Source organism: Myotis lucifugus, unplaced genomic scaffold (assembly GCF_000147115.1).
Source record: "Myotis lucifugus unplaced genomic scaffold, Myoluc2.0 scaffold_131, whole genome shotgun sequence".
In the NCBI taxonomy this organism is placed as follows: domain Eukaryota; kingdom Metazoa; phylum Chordata; class Mammalia; order Chiroptera; family Vespertilionidae; genus Myotis; species Myotis lucifugus.
Window position 1 is genome coordinate 372678 of NW_005871179.1, and position 19024 is coordinate 391701.

Below are 19024 nucleotides of genomic sequence, written 5' to 3' on the forward strand. Positions count from 1 at the left end.
TTTACACAGAAAGTGACAAGTGTAAATAAAGATATTAATAAATTCGTATGTTTAGAGTTAAGAGATTATTTCCAGAGTCACAAATGACAGAAGATTGAATAGCATTTATTTATTTATTCTTTCTTTTTACCCTTACCCAAGGACATGGTTTTTTGTTTTTTAAAAATTGATTTTGGAATGAGAGAGAGAGAGCGAGAGAGAAAATCTATGTGAGAAATGTTGATCCAGGGATGGAATCCAAACTAGGTATGTGCCTGACCGGGAAATTGAACCTGAAACCTTCTGGTGTGTGGGATGATGCTCCAACCAACTGAGCCACCTGGCCAGGGCAGATTGAATAGTATTTAGATGAGCAGAGATAGTAAAGAGTAGCATAAGTGGAAATGAAAAACAATGCCAGGGAGATATAAGAAATGCAGTGCTTCAGTTTTCTGTCCAAATATGTGAAAATGAAATGACTTCAGAGGCAGGTGAATTATTTAAAATGTCGTACTGAGTTTTAATGTTATTCTTTGTCAAAGAGAAGTCTAAAAGTTTTGGAATGGGGTTAGTCACAAGAGGAACTGGCACTCTTTCACAACAGCACAGCTCCTCAAAGAAAAGTGACAGCAGAAGCCCCTGAGACTGCTAAAGGCCCAAAGACCTGAGAGTCCCAAATGAGAGGAGACAGAGAAGAAGTCAATATGATAAAAAGGAACATGGAAGGCAAGAATGGAGAGGTCAGAAATAAGTCATTGTGCCCTAGCCAGTTTGGCTCACTGGTTAGAGCTTTGGCCTACGGACTGAAGGGTTCAATTCCCGGGCAAGGGCACGTACCTCGGTTGCAGGCTCGATCCCCGGCTCCAGTTGGGGCGCATGGGAAAGGCAACCAATCGATGTTGTCTCTCTCACATCCATGTTTCTCTCTGTCTCTCTGCTCCCTTTCAACTCTCTCTAAAAAAATGGAAAAAATATCCTTGGGTGAGGATTAACAACAACAACACAAAATTTAACCCTTTGCACTCCGAACCATTCTGGACATTGGCTACCAGCTACTCGATGCTACTTTGCGGTGGAAACGTGCATTTACAGACCCTCGTATTATTTAGTATAATTTTGGAACCAAGTAACGTATTATAATGATATTGGACTTATATGAATTGGGTGACATCGAGGAATGTATATTTGCAAAAAAACCAATATTTTATTGTTTATAATTTTGTACAGTATGATAAGTTTTGTAACACTCCCCAATATGCACTGCAGGCTGATTAGTGCATGTTTGACAGTAATAAGTGGGTTGACGCCTGCCACCAGGTGTTTTCCTGTTAGAACACACAATGCAGTCCCGTTTTCTTTGTCCCACATCGGGAATATGTAGTTTATTGTTTAATCCGACACAAAACCTGCTGACATTTCTTGTATATATCTTAGTAATTTTACGATATTTTGATTTAATTTCTTGTGCCATTTCAAGATAAAACTTCAGGGAAACATGCATGTCTCAAAAAGTTGCGTTGAAATAACTCAATTCCCCGTAATCACTAATAAACTGCAATGTCCCCTGAGAGGGGACATCCGAGTGATATGCTAGAATTCCGATGTCCCCTGAGAGGGGACAGCGGAGTGCAAAGGGTTAAAATAAAAAGCCTGGCTGGCATGGCTCAGTGGTTGAGTGTTGATCTATGAACCAGGAGGTCACAATTCGATTCCTGGTCAGGGCACATGCCCAGGTTGTGGACTCGATCCCCAGTGTGGGGTGTGGAAGACATTGTGGATGTTTCTATCTCTCTCTCCCTCTCCCTTTCTCTCTGAAATTAAAAAAAAAAATATTTTTAAAAAGTAGTCAACTGTATCTAATGCTGCACAAATTCTGAGAAAAATAATGGCTGAGACGAGACCATTAGAACTGATAAGCACAAAGATACTGGAGATCTTCCAGAAACCAGTTTCAGCAGAGCATTAAAATTTCTAGGAAGGAGAAAGAATGGAAGCCTTGGAAGCCTGAGAGAATAAGTTAGGTAAATTAAAAAACTGAAGATGTTTTTGTTTGTTTCAAATTTACTCATTCATTCATTATTTTTTTTACAGAGAGAGTGGAAGGGAGGGGGAGAGACAGAGTGAGAGAAACATCGATGTGAGAAAGACCCATTGATTGGTTGCTTCCTGTATGTGCCCTGACCAGGGCTGGGGATTGAGCCCTGGTACATGCCCTTGACCGGAATGGAACCCAGGACCCTTCAGTACGCAGGCTGATGCTCTATTTACTGAGCAAAACTGGCTAGGGCTATTATTATTTTTAATCCTCACCCAGGATTTTTTTCAATTGATTTTTTTTTAGAGAGAGTGGAGGAGAGGAGACAAACATCGATGTGAAAGAGATACATCGATTGGCTGCCTCCTGAATTCACCCCAACCAGAGCTGGGAGGGTTGAACCTACAATCGAGTATGTGCCCTTGACTGGGAATCTAACTGTAACCCTTCCGTCCGTGGGCCTATGCTCTAACCACTGAGCAACGAGCCAGGGCTTGTTTCTTACAAATTTATCTTTTTTTAAAAAATATTTTTTTTATTGATTTCAGAGAGGAAAGAAGTGAGAGAGAGAGAGAGAGAGAGAGAGAGAGAGAGAGAGAGAGAGAATCAATGATGAGAGAGAATCATTGATTGGCTGCCGTCTGTATGCCCCACACTGGGGATCGAGCCCACAACTGGGGCATGTGCCCTGACTGGGAATCGAACTGTGACCTCCTGGTTTATAGGTTGACATTCAACCACTGAGCCATGCCGGCTGGGTGTTTCTTACAAATTTAAACAGAAGATTGGTGAGCACTTACAAATTGAGGGAAAAAATCTGGGGTAGAGGGAAAATGGTGGAGATGGAGGCCAAACTTTGAAAAGTAAGGAAGTGGAAATGAGGAGTTAAGCCACTCTTTTAAGGAACTCGAATGAGAAATAAGAATCTTATTTAATACTATTATCTCTATCCTAAAAAGGTAAAAATTGAAACATAATGAGATTAAAAAATTATCCATGGTAATAAAGCTAGGAAGTAGCAAAGTTGGGAATTAAACGTAGTTGCCACTACAGTCAATGATGCTCCTGCTATACCACCTAAGCTAGTCTATTAGGACAGTGGTCGGCAAACTGCGGCTCGCGAGTCACATGCGGCTCTTTGGCCCCTTGAGTGTGGCTCTTCCACAAATACCACGTGCGGGCGCGCACATACAGTGCGATTGAAACTTCGTGGCCCATGCGCAGAAGTTGGTATTTTGTGGAAGAGCCACACTCAAGGGGCCAAAGAGCTGCATGTGGCTCGCGAGCTGCAGTTTGCCGACCACTGCATTAGGATGTCTACAAGAATGAATTAGTGAATTTATGATGACTAACAAATTCAGGAATCTTCATCAAAATATTGAGAAGAAACATTTTTAAAGGCTCAGCGATTAAGTACACGTCATACTGAGGCAACATGGGTTAGAACATTAGCTGAATAATTTAAAACTGAAATACAAAATTTTAAAACAAAACGGTTTCAAAGCCAAACTAATGACAAGACTTACTTCAGTATTTCTTCTCTGCACTGCCTCTGTGTGGCAAAACAAGCTATAGCCCACATTTTGATTTCAACTCCTGTGTGGAACTGTTTCCCTCGCATGTCCCATACTCCATGGCTTGGTGTTGCTACTGTTCGATTCTACAGAAAAAGGAGAAATAGAAATACAGCAGAAAAGAACAAACACTTAATATAGTTTATTTCAATAGCTGATATATATATCTAATATTCTACATGGAGTAGGTTATTCTAAATCAATATTATTTATACTTTATCATAGAAAAACAAAAACTCTACTAAACCCAAGCGAAGACACCTTGAAACAAAAAAATGTTGAAACAATAAAACATTTTCAAATTCAAGACTTAGAAATCTCCATACATAGAAACTGTTATGTTTGTAATTAAAAACTACCAAGAGGTTTACCCGTCCTCCATACTGGAGCATAGGTGCTGGAAGTACGCGTCCAGTTACATGGGCCATTTCATCCCGAACTTTAAATTGAAACTCCTGAACAAATGGATCTGTTTCATAATTTGCACTTCTTACCTAAGAGCAGAAAGTTAGTAGTTACTTAAAAAAGAAAAATTCCTCCAAATCTCCTGCTTTACGTATTAGAATTCTCTATTTTTTTTCCTTTCACTGTGTCAACATGTTTTACAATAGGTTTCGTTAATGGTACCCTAAGCTATATATAGAGCAGAGAATCTTAACCAGGGGTTCACAGATCATAAATGATTGCAGGAAGTCTGTGAACCTACTGGTAATTTATAGAAAATTTAAATGTATTAGGTTGAATAATAAGAAATTTCAACTATTTATGGCACACGAAAATGGTAATTTTATATGATTAAACATAATATATTTTGGAGAGGGTGGTCTAGAGATTGCAAGAGAGAGAAATACCTAGCCTAAAATATACTATTAAAACTATGTTGAATAACAAATATTGATATGTAGAATAGCAAATATTGATAACTATTTTTCCTCTAATTACTATGGCTTTCTCCCAATTATTTGATTTATAATATATATAAAATTTACTTCAAGCCCAGCTGGTGTGGCTCCATGGTTGACCGTGGGCCCATGAACTAGGAGGTCACGGTTTGATTCCTGGTCAGGGCGCATGCCTGGGTTTCCAGCCCGATCCCCAGTAGGGGGTGTGCAGAAGGCAGCCAATTAATGTTTCGCTCTCATTGATGTTTCTATCTCTCTACCCCTCTCTTTCTCTCTCTAAAATCAATAAAAAATGTATTTAAAAATTTTACTTCAATATTTTCAGATAAAAAGTACCATGTTGCAAAATTTACTTAATGGGATACACTTGAGACAGATAAGAAAGCCAGTATGAAATACAGATTATAATTTTAATATATATTCATACATATAAAGAATCTGTCGTAATTCAGTGTAGACTTGGATCTCAGAGTGCAATTCATGTTTATAGCATGCTATATACACACATACATATACACACACATATATACATACATATGTGTGTATATATATATGTATATATACATATATATACACATATGTATGTATATATATGTGTACACACACACACACACACACACACACACACACACACACACACACACACTAGAGGCCCGGTGCACCCTCTCACAATCCGGGATCCCTTGGGGGATGTCCAACTGCAGCTTTAGGCCCGATCCCAAAGGGATCCCTGTGGGATCGGGCCTAAAGTGGCAGTCGGACATTCCTCTCGTAATTCGGGACCACTGGCTCCTAACCACTCGCCTGCCTGCCTGCCTGATCGCCCCTAACCACTCACCTGCCTGCCTGATCGCCCCTAACCACCGCTGCCTGCCTGCCTCATCACCCCTAACCACCGCTGCCTGCCTGCCTCATCACCCCTAACCACTTGCCTGCCTGTCTGATCACCCTAACTGCCTCTGCCTGCCTGATTGCCCCTAACCACTCTGTGTGCCTGCCTGCCTGATTGCCCCTAACTGCCTCTGCCTCAGCCCCCGTGGGTTCATCCGGAAGGACGTCTGGAATGACATCCAGAATGACAGCTGGAAGGTCATTTGGCTGTCCAGTCTAATTAGCATATTACGCTTTTAATATATATATATATATATATTTATATTTTAACTGTTTTTCAAAACATTTACTTCGTCTCAGGGTAAAGATCAAACAAGGCCATTGTTCAAGCTTTTGAGTAACAATCCATTAAAAGTAACCTATATAATCTAAATATGTAAAAAGAATCTCCTCAATGATTCTCTCATCAATGATGTTTCTATCTCTCGCCCTCTCTCTCTCTCTGTAACCAATAAAAAAATATTTTTTAAAAAAGATTGCTTTTGAAATGCTTTTAAGTTATTTTAGGTAATATTCATATTTCCAGACTTTTTCTCTTCACTTGGACAATTTAAATGATGCTAAAGAAGAACATAAGATAGCCTGGCTAGGTAGCTCAGTTGGTTAGAGCATCGTCCCAATACAACAAAGTTGCGAGTTTGATCCCTCTCAGAACACATATAAGAATCAACCAATTGTTGAACACATAAATGAGTGGAACACATCTAATTAAAAAAAAAATGAAGTGCTTTATTTAAAGAAAAAAGAAGAACATAAGATCCAGGTGCCTTTTATTTTTCATTTTTCCTTATTACATCAGTTTTATAAAGTGGTATTGATAACTCTTCCTTCCTCCCTATTTAGAACAATGGGAGAGCTTAGAAACCCTACGTGGTGAGAGCCATCTGATATTTCTTGAAAAAAAATTTTTTATTTATTAAATTGACTGGGGTGATATTGGTCAACATGAACGTATAGGTTTCAGATGTGGGTTTCTATAAGATCTGTATATTGTACCGTGTGACCACCACCCAAAGTCAAATCTTCTTTTGTCACCTTATATTAGAACCCTCTTCTCTCCCCACCCGTCTTCCCTGTCAATCACCACACTGCTGTTTGTGTTCACGAGTTTCAGTTTTATATCCCACATATGAGTGAAATCATATAGTTCTTAGCTTTTTCTGACTTATTTCACTTAGCATAATGTTCTCAAGGTCTATCTATGTTGTTGCAAATGGTGCTATTTCATCCTTTCTTATGACTAAGTAGTGTTCCATTGTGTATATGTACATCTTTATCCAGTCCTCTATCACAGGAAATTTTAGTATTTCTTTGTTCATTCTGTAGTTGTCAGTCTGATACTGGGGGGTTAAGCAATCCTACGATGAGTGTTAAACCTCTCACTACCGCTAATCATGATACCTTTACTTTTCTTCCTTTCCCCCTCCTCGTTTAGGTGGGAGGCAATAAAGTTCCAGTTCACTAAATTGAAACATTAGTTCTGAATCTGTTCTGTATCTAATTAAAGAGTTTGGGATTAAATTAAAAGGGTCTAACCTTTCTCATAGAACCTACTAAGGTTTACCCCCAGAACACCACTATATTACTTCCATGATCCCTTATAATTCTCATAGTTCATAAAATGGTAATTAGGTATAAGCTGATAAGGAGATGGTTCTTTAGTAGCTCACTCTAATATATTTTTAATTCCCATTTCTAAGGTTAAGTACTAACCAATCTGCTAATTTCGTCTTGTCTATCTGGTGCAGATCTTGCTGTTGCTTTGATCATAGTGGAAGTCTGATTGTCCGTTAGCTTCTTGATACATCGTTGCCCTGCCACAATATTACAGACCTATAAATAAAAAAAAGTTTTGTACTAGATGTATATATCCTTTTTTAAATCTCAGTGCCAATTACATATGAAATTATATTTTTAATATACTTCATCAAACTATTACTTTTTAATATCATATTAAGTAAAATAGTAAACAATACTGCTTTACAGTATGATAAGAGGTAAAATTTATAAACTTGAATAAAAAGGCTGAAAAGAAGTGTACCAAAATGCTAACAGTGGTCACATTTAGAGTGGTAGGATTGTGGATAAATTTTTTCCATATTATTTTATTATCAAAAATTTAGAATAAAATAAATGTGAGCATATAAAGTTATAGGCCATAAAAGACCACAACAGAATGATGAATAAGAAGATATTAATAAGCAGCCTAAACACATTACTTCTAGTGGCAGATATGTATGTTTTTGCTCTTGCCCCACTTGCAGACAGGGAAGGTGTGGGTACTTCAGCTGAAGAGTATACTTTTCTCTGAAATACTGTGCTACTGTTCTCTCCACAGTTTGGCCATTTTCTAACTGCAAAGGAAAGCTGAAAAAAAAAAAAAGTACACATTAACAACTCTTATCTCATTATGAGCCAGCAACACTCCCAATCCTTTAACTAGAGCAAGCTGCCTCACATCATCTCTGCTGACAAACACCAGCTTTTCTTACGTTTGATGACTGGCAGGCCTTCTTGTTACATTACAAACACGGTATTTCCGTCTCATTGTTCCACAATGAGTCACTTCAACCTTCAGACCTGTTCCCAACAAGAAAAACAAGGTTACAGACTGTCAAATGTAAAATATTTATAGCTACCAAATCTGTTCACTACTATAAAAACTCAAATAAATTCTAAACAGAAAATTTGTGATAAAAGCAATGTGATATTAACAAAGGATTTTATATAAAACATTGCAAATAATGGTTACAATTACAATAGACTTAACTCCAAACATCTTCTCTATCATGTCAAGCTCTACACATTAAAAAAATAATATCATAAAATCTACAAAGCTTGTAGATCATGGGACAAAGTTCTCCATTAATAAAAACCTTGTTCACTTACTGAGTGAAGATCAGAATTTGGTAAAGCTCAAGAATGAAGACCTTCAGAGCTTTTTAAAGCAGGAAGGAAAAAAAAATCCTGGCCCTTTTAACGTTAAGTGGAGTGACAATTTTGATGAAGTATAATATAGTGACACAGCTTTCAATACTATTAGAATTCAAATGCAACCAAAAGAATCCTAGATCAGGTGATCCCTACTTTCTTATGGAATCACTGACTTCTTTGAGAATCCGATGAAAGCAATAAACTCGGGAAAAGGCACATAATTGAACATGTGATTTTTTATGTTCCTGGATTCTTGTAGCCCATTTGTGGACTCTAGGGGTTTGAGGATATACACCTGCTTTAGAAAGGGAAAGAAGAACTTTTAAATCATTGGCTAAAATTCTTTGGGATACATTTTCTTAAGCAGTGCTGTCCAACAGTTTTCTGAAATGATGGAATATTTGATATCTGTGCTAATATGGTAATCACTATCAATGTGTTACTGAGTACATCAAGTGTATAGCTACTTTGACTGAGAAACTGAAAATTTAATTTTAACAAGTTTAAATTCAAATAGCTATGTTTGCTAATGGCTACTGTATTGGCCAATGGTTTTAAAGCTATCTAGAGGAGTTAAACACATACAGTGGTTACTGCTCACAGATAAGCAACTCCACTTCTATGGCCTACACTCCAAAGGTGGAAATCTAAAAATGGGTAGATGGAGGGAAACTTTTAGTTCCCTGGTAGTACTCATAGTTACTTTTGTATTATTTCCCTTTTATATCTGTGATTCCTATAGTGCAGTGGTTCTTAACCAGAGGTAATTTTGCCCTCCAGGAAACATTTGGAAATGTTCGGAGACTTAACAAAAAATTATTTTTTAATTACAGTTTATGTTCAATATTATTTTGTTTTAGTTTCAGCTGTACAGCATAGTGTTTAGACAATTACATACTTTACAAAATGATCCCCCGATATTTCAAGTACCCAACTGGCACCATACATAGTTATTACAGTATTATTAATTATATTTCCTATGCTGTATTTTACAGACATTTTTTACTGTCACAACTGCGGGGTGCTATGGCATCTAGTGGATGCTAGATTTAGGGACATTTAGATCCAGGGATGCTTCTAAATATCCTACAATGCACAAGGCAGCACTAACTCCCACCCTCTGCCACGATGAAGAATCATCCCATCCAAACATCAACAGGGCCAAAGTTGAGAAACCCTGCTATACTAAACTTATTTTCCTATCTAATTACTAATTATAGAACCAAACATAAAGTTCACTCATAGTAGTGTTTTCTTCTGATATATCACCAAAAATTAAGATGTTAAATGAACACAGTGTCACTGTACCAGATTGGTATGGGTTTTTGAGTACCTAATTAAATCAGTGAGAAATAGTTTTTTAATAATTACCTTTATAAAACTAAAATTTCAGATCAATTAGAGCATTTACAATGCCTCTATATTATTAAGGAGAGTAGAAAATAAAATATTATCAAGGGAATGCCTTAAAAAAAGGAGATATCAATAATTTAAAGTATGTAAGATGTAGAAAGTTATGTTCAGGGGAAAAATACAATAGAAAATTTAAAACCAATTTCTGTTATCTTACATCACTTAGCAATTTGTTTACAAGTCTTCCCCTTGAATTAAAAAACTTATTAATAAGGTTCTACAAGCCTAATATGTAAGTTTGGACAAAAAATAAATTGGTACTCTTACATATATATGGTACTTTTACCATACACTTCCCCCAATATTTTGCTGTTTAACTATGAATTATTGCACGAAGAAACCACCTTAATATTTAGGAAAAAGTTCAAATGGAACCAAAGGAATATACTAAGGAAATTTATTCATTATATCATACTTTGTATCACTATTTAGGTTTTCATCAAATTCCTCTTGCCAGCTAAAAATTAAACCGAAATATATAGCACAAAACACATAACTTTGATTTTTAAAAAAAATTTAAAAAGTATTTTTACTGATTTCAGAGAGGAAGGGAGAGGGAGATAGAAACATCAATGATGAGAGAGAATCATTGATCGGCTGCCTCCTGCACACCCCTACTGGGGATTGGGCCCGCAACCCAGGCATGTGCCCTTGAGCGGAATCGAACCCAGGAGCCTTCAGTCCTCAGGCCAACGCTCTATCCACTAAGCCAAACCAGCCAGGGCATAACTTTGATTTTTTTGAGTTACTGTGGTAGTAATACTCGATGTACTTTGAAGAGCCATCTTTAAAAAAACAAGTCTTCTTGATTTTGGAGAAAAAAATCATTAGCTTGTTAATTAGATTCAATTCAGATTTTTCTACCTCAAATCTAGGGTTATAGGTTCCTATGGATTAGACCCAAACCCAGGGTTAGGAGAAAGTTGAAATTTTAAAAAAAATGGATTACGTAATTCTCTGCCCAGGTCCCCCCCACCCAAAACCCTCCATCCAACAACAACAAAAAAAATTGGCTTTAATAAGTCAAATATTTAACCTATAAACTTGGCTTTACCTTCACTATAACATCAACTTTATAATGCTTTCTAGTCATTTTTTCAGTCATTTCTTTAGGCCCCTGAGCAGTTGAAGTTAAGATCGAGTCCATGCTCTTCGGGCAGCAGTTGAATCCTTGTTCTGTACATCTTGTATTTTCTGTGATAAAGTGGTGATATGAGTTGATAGCATAGTTACCGCAAAATAATCTAAGTGACTTCATTATATCAGAGGTGGTAACTAAGCAGCAACTCCACGGGAAACCATGGCATTTAGATGATCACTTATTAATGGCGGGTAATGCACTATCTCCCAACAATGCTAACTGTGCAGTTAATACAGATTATGAAAGGATAATGGTATGATTGCAGTAGAGTACATTTTCTTATTTTGGTACTTCAATTACTTGAGATAAATGGATGCATATTTTCAAAGCAGGAAAGATTTTCCTTGTAATGCTTTATTACAACGATTACCTCTTTCCTGGTTACTAAATGGCAAAGAATGATTGACTACTAGAGCAAGCAGATGCACTCAGCTCCTACTCTTAATCAAAACTGCTCTTGAAAATTCCCTTAAATTGCTGAAAAAAATTAGTGTATGTAGGTCTGCATATAAAACTGTATATGCATTTTTAAATGTATACAGGAATGTACATACATATAAAAAGTTAAATATATACAAAATATATACTTTAGAACAATATTAAAATTATTTTTTGGGGAAGACCATGTAGAGATGAATTAAATTAGTAAAACATACATATGATGCAAGACCACTATACAAATTTTAGTTACTAATTAAAAGAAGCAAGATCAATGATCAACTGTATAATGTACATAAAATAACTAAGTTCCAACTCTAGAACACATGAAACAGACTAGCCCCTTATCCATAAGTTTTCTAAGGAATAAAATATTCTGCTATCATTTCAGAAAAATAAGAAAGTCATTGTATTAGAATTTGTTCAAAGAATGATTCCAATTCTGAAGTACCAATGTTTTTGAAATAACCTTTCTATTTTTAACAGTATCATAGAAGCATTTCCCTATGAGACACTCTTATACCTTCAGCTAATAAAGGAAAGTATTAACAAAAAATTAGCTGGTATTGCTATTAATCCCACTACTTGGTACTTCTGTCACTGAAACACTAAGCTGTTATTGTAATGAATATTTTATAACTGATCTTTATTTTACTGGTAATGTTACATGAATAAATTATAATTAAAAAAATTTTCAATAAGTCTGTCATACTCATGAATTTTATAGTTAAGTTGTTTCAAATGCTAATTAATTCACCTTTTATCTCTTTGGTGAATTTTACCCGATGAGAATCAGTCAGAGGTCTTGGTTGCTCATCAATATTATGAATGTCAAGAACTTCACACATGAACTGAATTACAGGTTGTGCTTTGTAGAAGGCAGTGGCAGAAACTAGGAAGAAAAACACAAATAGTACAAATTAATGCTTCCTTTAAAAAATTCAGAAACAATCTCAGCTCCATGATAATGAACTAATTATAGAATTAAAATAATCCTTTATGTATACTTATATACTTAGAAAAATATTTCCAAAATTAAGCAGTTTCAATTTGACCTCTGACTAAAAGACAAGCACAAGAACAAAAAAGCTAAAAACTACAGTTTTTATAATCTCTCTCTTTCACCATGGTAACTGAATCATTCCATTCTCTACTACATGTACAGAGAAGTGTTCTGGGTGTGAGACAAGACCTGTAAAGGGACAAAGAAGCCCTGAGACCCTTAGCAAATGAGAAAGTTATGTATTATTTCTTAAAGCTTTCAATGCCACTCTAGACTGTTTTATCTATTCTAGTGAGAGCTTTCCCTGTTTTGTACAGATTTGAGTAGACAGCTGTGTTAAATGTTATTAGTGCTAATGAAAGCTATAGATAGTAAAAATAGTAAGGGGTATCTGCCCAATGTTATCTAGCTACAGTTGCAGTTTTCTAACAGTCAACAAGCATGATTTCTTAATCTTTGCTTTTGGTACTGGAAGAACTTCACCAATGGTTAGTATATCACCTTCACACATTTCTTAAACGCATACTTACTGACTGCTATTATGTGCTACACTAGAAATTAAAAAACATGCCCACTGTCTACCGGTGAGGGTGGAAGGGGTGAAAGGGGGACATATGTAATACCTTGAACAATAAAGATAAATTAAAAAAATATATTTTATTGATTTTTTACAGAGAGGAAGGGAGAAGGATAGAGAGTTAGAAACATCGATGAGAGAGAAACATCGATCAGCTGCCTCCTGCACACTCCCCACTGGGGATGTGCCTGCAACCAAGGTACATACCCTTGACCGGAATCGAACCTGGGACCCTTGAGTCCGCAGGCTGATGCTCTATCCACTGAGCCAAACCGGTTAGGGCAAGATAAATTCTTTTAAAAAGAAAGATATGCACTCCTATGTTCACATAGCATTATTTACAATAACTAAGATCTGGAAACAGCCCAAATGCCCAGCAGTAGATGAGCAGATATAAAAATTGTGGTACATTACACAATGGAATACTATGTGGCTGTAATAAAGAAGGCTCTCTTACCCTTTGTGACAGCATGGATGGACCTGGAGATTATTATGCTAAGTGTAATAAGCTAGTCAAAGAAAGACAAATATCACATTATCTCACTTATATGTCGAATCTAATGAACAAAATAAACTGATGAACAAAATAGGTCCCGAGACATGGATGCATGGAACAGACTGACAGATCTCAGAGGGAAAGGGGAGGAGGGGTTGGGAGGGCAGGAAGAGATTAATCAAATAACTTATATGCATAGCCCATAAACACAGACAATAGTGCAGTGAAGGTCTGGGGTAGGTTAGGGGCAGGATGGAGGAGGGCAAAGGGCGGGAAATGGAGGACATCTGTAATATGCCAATAATAAAAATACATTTAAAAAAAGTTCTACCAAAAATTGATGGCAAATTTCAAATTCAACTTCAGTTAATAGGAAGTCCTACCTAGCACAGTAATTTAAGTTAAAAAACAAAAAAGGTAAAGAGAATGAAAAGGGAGAAACAAAATTATTATTCTCTACAACATGACTGTCTACCCAGAAAACCCAATATTCTATAGATAAATTACAGAATTAATAAGAGTTCAGCAAGGTTGCTAGATTTAAAATCAACATATGAAAATAAATTATATTCTTATATATTACTAACCAACTTAAAATGTAATAAAAAACACTTAAAATCACAACATAAAATATAAGGTACTTGAAATGAAATCCGAACAAAAGATGTATAAGACCTATTGAGGGAATAGATATCTTTACTATTGAAAGGTATTACAGAAGATGTAAATACATGAAGTAATATACCCAATTCATGTAAATTATCCCCAAATTAATCTGCAAATTCAAAGCAATTTCAATCAATATACCAACAGGATACAACCTTTACTCCCTTGAGAAGCTGAGATGGAAATTAATACAAAAAATCAGTAAAACATGAATATCCTAAACAATTTTTAAGAATAAGGTCAGTGCCCGGCCAGCATGGCTCAGTGGTTGAGTGTTAACCTATGTACCAGGAAGTCATAGTTTGATTCCAGTCAGGGCAAATGCCCAGGTTGTGAGCTTGATCCCCAGTGTGAGGTGTGCATGAGACAGCTGATCAATGATTCTCTCTCATCATTGATGTTTCCATCTCTCTCTCCCTCTCCCTTCCTCTCTGAAATCAATAAAAATATATTAAAAAAATTAAAGAATAAGGTCAGTCCTATCAATCATCATGACTTTAATAATCCTATTCAAGTCAAGAGACTGTGGGGACAGACACACAGACCAGCAGAATGGACTTGAAAACCTACCTCATACTCTACACAAAAACAAATTCCTATTCAGAGAACTAAATATGAAAAGAAAAATAAAGTTTAAAGTAAAATATAGAGTATGTTGATCTTGGAGGTAAGAATTTCCTAAACAAGATACAAAACTACAAACCATTAAAACTATAAAAAACAGCCCTGGTCGGTTTGGCTCAGTGGATGGAGCGTTGGCCTGCGGACTGAAAGGTCCCAGGTTCGATTCCGGTCGAGGGCATGTACCTTGGTTGCGGGCGCATCCCCAGTAGGAGGTGTGCAGGAGGCAGCTGATGGATGTTTCTCTCTCATCGATGTTTCTAACTCTCTATCCCTCTCCCTTCCTCTCTGTAAAAAATCAATAAAATATATTAAAAAAATAAATAAATAAAACTATAAAAAACAAAGATAAGATTTAGAAAAGCGGAAAAAAACCCTAACAACCAGGTTATAGATTGGTAGAGGATATGTGTAGTAAACATAACAAATGATTAGTATCTAAGTTCTTATAAATTAAGATAAAACAATAAAAGTGGTAGGCATTTCATAGAAAAGCTAAATGTCAAAAACACTGAGCTATCATTTTTACACCAATCAAGATGGGCAAAAAATATCAAGATTAGTAACACACACTGACAATCCAATGGAAGCTCTCATAGATTATAGGAATATAATCTGATACAATCAGTCAGGAGAACAAATGATAACAGATAGTAAATTTGAAGATGCGCATAATTACCAACTCAGCAATTCCACTATACTGGAATGTATACTAGAGAAATTCCTTATCTGCAAAAGGAGATATGAATAAGAATGCTTACTGTAGCATTGTTTCTATTTTTATTTTTTAAAAATATATTTTTATTGATTTCAGGGAGGAAGGGAGAGGGAGAGAAACATCAATGATGAAAGAGAATCATTGATCGGCTGCCTCCTGCATGCCCCACACTGGGATCAAGCCTTCAACCTGGGCATGTGCCCTGACCAGGAATCGAACCATGACCTCCTGGTTCACAGGTTGATGCTCAACCACCGAGTAACACTGGCCGAACTGTAGCATTGTTTTTAATAGAAAGAATGGAAACAACCTAAATATCCATCAATTGAATGGATAACTGTGTAGTATATTCATTCAATTAAAATTAATGGGCAAGTACTAGATTTCAGATAAAAAATTGAGAAATAAAATACAGATATTACTTGAGAGGAGTTTGGTGGAAATGAGTTATTATCAACAGTCAAATTGCTAGAATCTAGATATGTATAAATACAACTAAGGACTTTTTTTTTTTTTTTTACAAAAATTGACTAGAAATCTAGAATACCAGTGAGATAGTCTTTCAATTTATGAGCAAGCCTATTTCTGAATTTATTAAGGTCATTTAAATTTCATTAAGGTTTTATAATATACCCTTATAACTCCTATGTATCTTTCAATAGACTTAAAATTTTTGTTGCTGTTGCAAATTTATCCTTTAATTCTTTGTCACTTACTAACTGCTGCATGTTTGTTTTTCAACTATGTTTATTTTTTTTTAATTCATTGGTAGCAGTGTTAGGATTATTTAAAAAAAGGACAGGCTTGGAAATAAAACAGATTTTAATCCTAGGTCCAGCATTCACTAATTTCTATCCGTTTATCTGTAAAATTAGAAAAATACCTACTATTCAGAGCATTAGGGTGGAGATTCAATGTAAGGTTCATGTGCCCAGAACATGATAGCTCAACAGAGCTCCTTTTCTCATTTTTGAAGAATTGTCTACTCATGTCTTTTGATCTACTGAAGTCTTAATTCTAGGCAAAATCATTTTGTCAATGTAAACACATTAAAGGTGTTACATGAGAGAATGTTCCACAAAAAAGAGGTTAGGATTTTTAAGTTTGCTTTTTTGTGTGTCAAAATTAAAAATTTATGTTAGGACACAGCTGAAATAACAAATGTGGGGGAAAAAAAGAAAATAAGAAATATCTGCCATATTTAAAAATAACTAGGTATACATGTATCAAAATAAGTCAAGGTTCAAATGAATAGTATAAAACAAAGCAGTAATTAATGTTGGATCATGACAAAAACATAACCACAATATATGAACTATTTCAGCCCTGACTGGTTTGGCTCAGTGGATAGAGCATCGACCTGCGGACTGAAGGGTCCCGGATTCGATTCCAGTCAAGGGCATGTACCTTGGTTGCAGGCACATCCCCAGTAGGGGGTGTGCAGGAGGCAGCTGATCAATGTTTCTCTCTCATCGATGTCAGTATCAGAGGTATACCAGCCTTATAAAATTGAGTTGACAATAAAGTATTATTTAAAAAATAAATAAAATAGAGTTAAAAACCTTTCCTTACTTTTCTGAATGAATTGGTGCAAGATTGGTATTATTTTTTCTTAAATGTTAGATAAAGTTCTAACATTTAAGAAAAACAAATAATTTGGGACTGGGTTTTGTTAGAAAGAATGATGAATTTCAATTTCTTTAATAGATACAAGGCTATTCAGATTTCCCTTTGAGTCAATTTTTATAAAGTTGTGTTTAAGTTATAAAATTAATTGGTATAAACTTGTTCATAACATTTTATTAACCTTTCAATTTTGAAGGATCTTTAGTGATACCCCTCTTTAATTCCTGATACTAGTAATCTATTTTTCTTCATTAGTATTGCTAAGAATTTATTGATTTTATTAATATTTAAAGAAGAACTAACTTTTGGCTTCTTTTTCGTTTTCTATTTAATTTTTGCTCTGATCTTTATTATTTCTTACTTTCTGCTTACTTTGGGATTTAATGTGTTCTTTTTCTAGCTTGGAACAAGAGCTTTGTGTGACAGTCTCCAAAGTGGTGCCTAATAAGTCTTGCCTTATGGGATATGCACCTTTTTGTAAGTCTCTTCTACACTGAATACATCTGATCTGTGTAACTAACAGGGTATTATGAAAATGGCAGAATGTAACTTTCATTGCTAGGCCTTAATGTCATTACAGCTTCTGTCTTGCTCTGTCTTAGATTACTTCTCCAGAGAAAGCCAGGTACAACGTCATAAGGAGACTTAACCAGCCCTATTGAGAGGTCCATGTGACAAGAAACCAAGCCTCCAGTACAAATTTGTTACCAATTGTGTTTTATAGATGTCAAACAAGACTTAATCATCCATTTAAACATCAAGTACCTACTAGACAGGGACTCCTTTATGGGTTGGAATTTAGAAAGGAAGCATAAAAAACCTCAGCCTTTTTAAGAACAGACCCTGGTTAACTACAAGGAACTCATTTCATTCCTTCTGAAACTCTACTATAACTATAGTAAGGAATAATAATAATAAAGACATAAATCTAGAAGGTGGGGAGAACAGAAAACTGGAAGTGCATCAACATTTCAGAAGATGAAAAGCTAGTTGACAAGTTGTAACTGATAGCAGATCCAGTAAATGAAATTCTAAGCCAGCTATGTTGGGAATGGTAAGGAACAACTGCATTTACACTATAGGATTCTCAAAAAGCACAACATGTGGCAGTACTAGGTACCTCTGAAACTGATGACAGAAGGATGGGGGTGCAGAAAAACACAGGGAAAAACTGAAAAGCAGGTAAAGTCCTAGATCCCTTGTCTAGCTCCACATTATTGAGCAACTGCCTCTTCATCCCTGCATAAGTCTTAATAGGAGTTTTAATGTCTGGAAAAAGTAAAAGGTTCTTTGAAGAGAGGATATCTGGTACAACTGAAAGCACAGGACTAATCAAAAAACAAGGAATTAAATAACTATAAATATTAAATGCTGAATGTAGACATTCCCCAAGCCAGAATCCCCAACTTGGTTTCCAGAAGGTAGGCAATAAGGTTACTCTCAGGCAGGAATTTGGAAGACTCATGTTTGGGTAACCTGATGAGCCAAGAGGAGAGACCTAGTGTTCTAATGTTATAGGTTCCCCATTAAAATCACCCAATGAAGAAACTCAGTCAACAGGCCCTACCGATGCATTCAAAGTTTCTAGTCAGTGTTTATACTCCCACTGAATCATGAGTAAAATATTCAAGGATAGGACATATTTGAGGAAAGCCTCCAAAGTGGAAGACAGGTTAAAAATATATATATTTGGAGGAAAAATAAGAATGTGAAGGATAGAGACACCAAAATAAATTATTCTCACAGGTAAGAGAGGACACTACATTTATGAAACAAGAATAGTATGCTGTAATAAAATAACATTCAGGAAATAAAAAAAACTATTAGAAATTAAAAACATATTAGCATGAAAGAAAAAGTGAATAGAGGGTTAGAAGATGAAGATGGGGAAATTTTCCAGAAAGTAAAGCAAAACAAGGGAAAAAAGACAACAGACATACACTTAAAATGGGTGAATTTTATGGTATGTAAATTAAGCTTCACTAAAGCTATTTAAAAATGGAACACTGC

At 35.7% G+C, this 19024-nt stretch overlaps 1 protein-coding gene across 3 annotated transcripts in view; it reads right to left on the reverse strand.

Moving 5' to 3' along the window:
- The window catches only part of LOC102433594 (protein argonaute-3), an 88629-nt gene that overhangs the window by 21934 nt on the left and 47671 nt on the right, over window positions 1–19024 (reverse strand). The window contains exons 6-11 of one of the 3 annotated variants that reach the window (XM_006094164.3): window positions 12065–12199; window positions 7874–7961; window positions 7601–7748; window positions 7095–7214; window positions 3960–4082; window positions 3541–3674 (exon numbers count right to left, since the gene is read on the reverse strand). In XM_006094164.3, the coding sequence (XP_006094226.1) occupies window positions 3541–3674; window positions 3960–4082; window positions 7095–7214; window positions 7601–7748; window positions 7874–7961; window positions 12065–12199 (748 nt within the window). Of the gene's footprint in view, window positions 1–3540; window positions 3675–3947; window positions 4083–7094; window positions 7215–7600; window positions 7749–7873; window positions 7962–12064; window positions 12200–19024 lie in introns of all 3 variants that reach the window. The other 2 variants (XM_023758509.1, XM_023758510.1) reach the window with 2 other exon arrangements.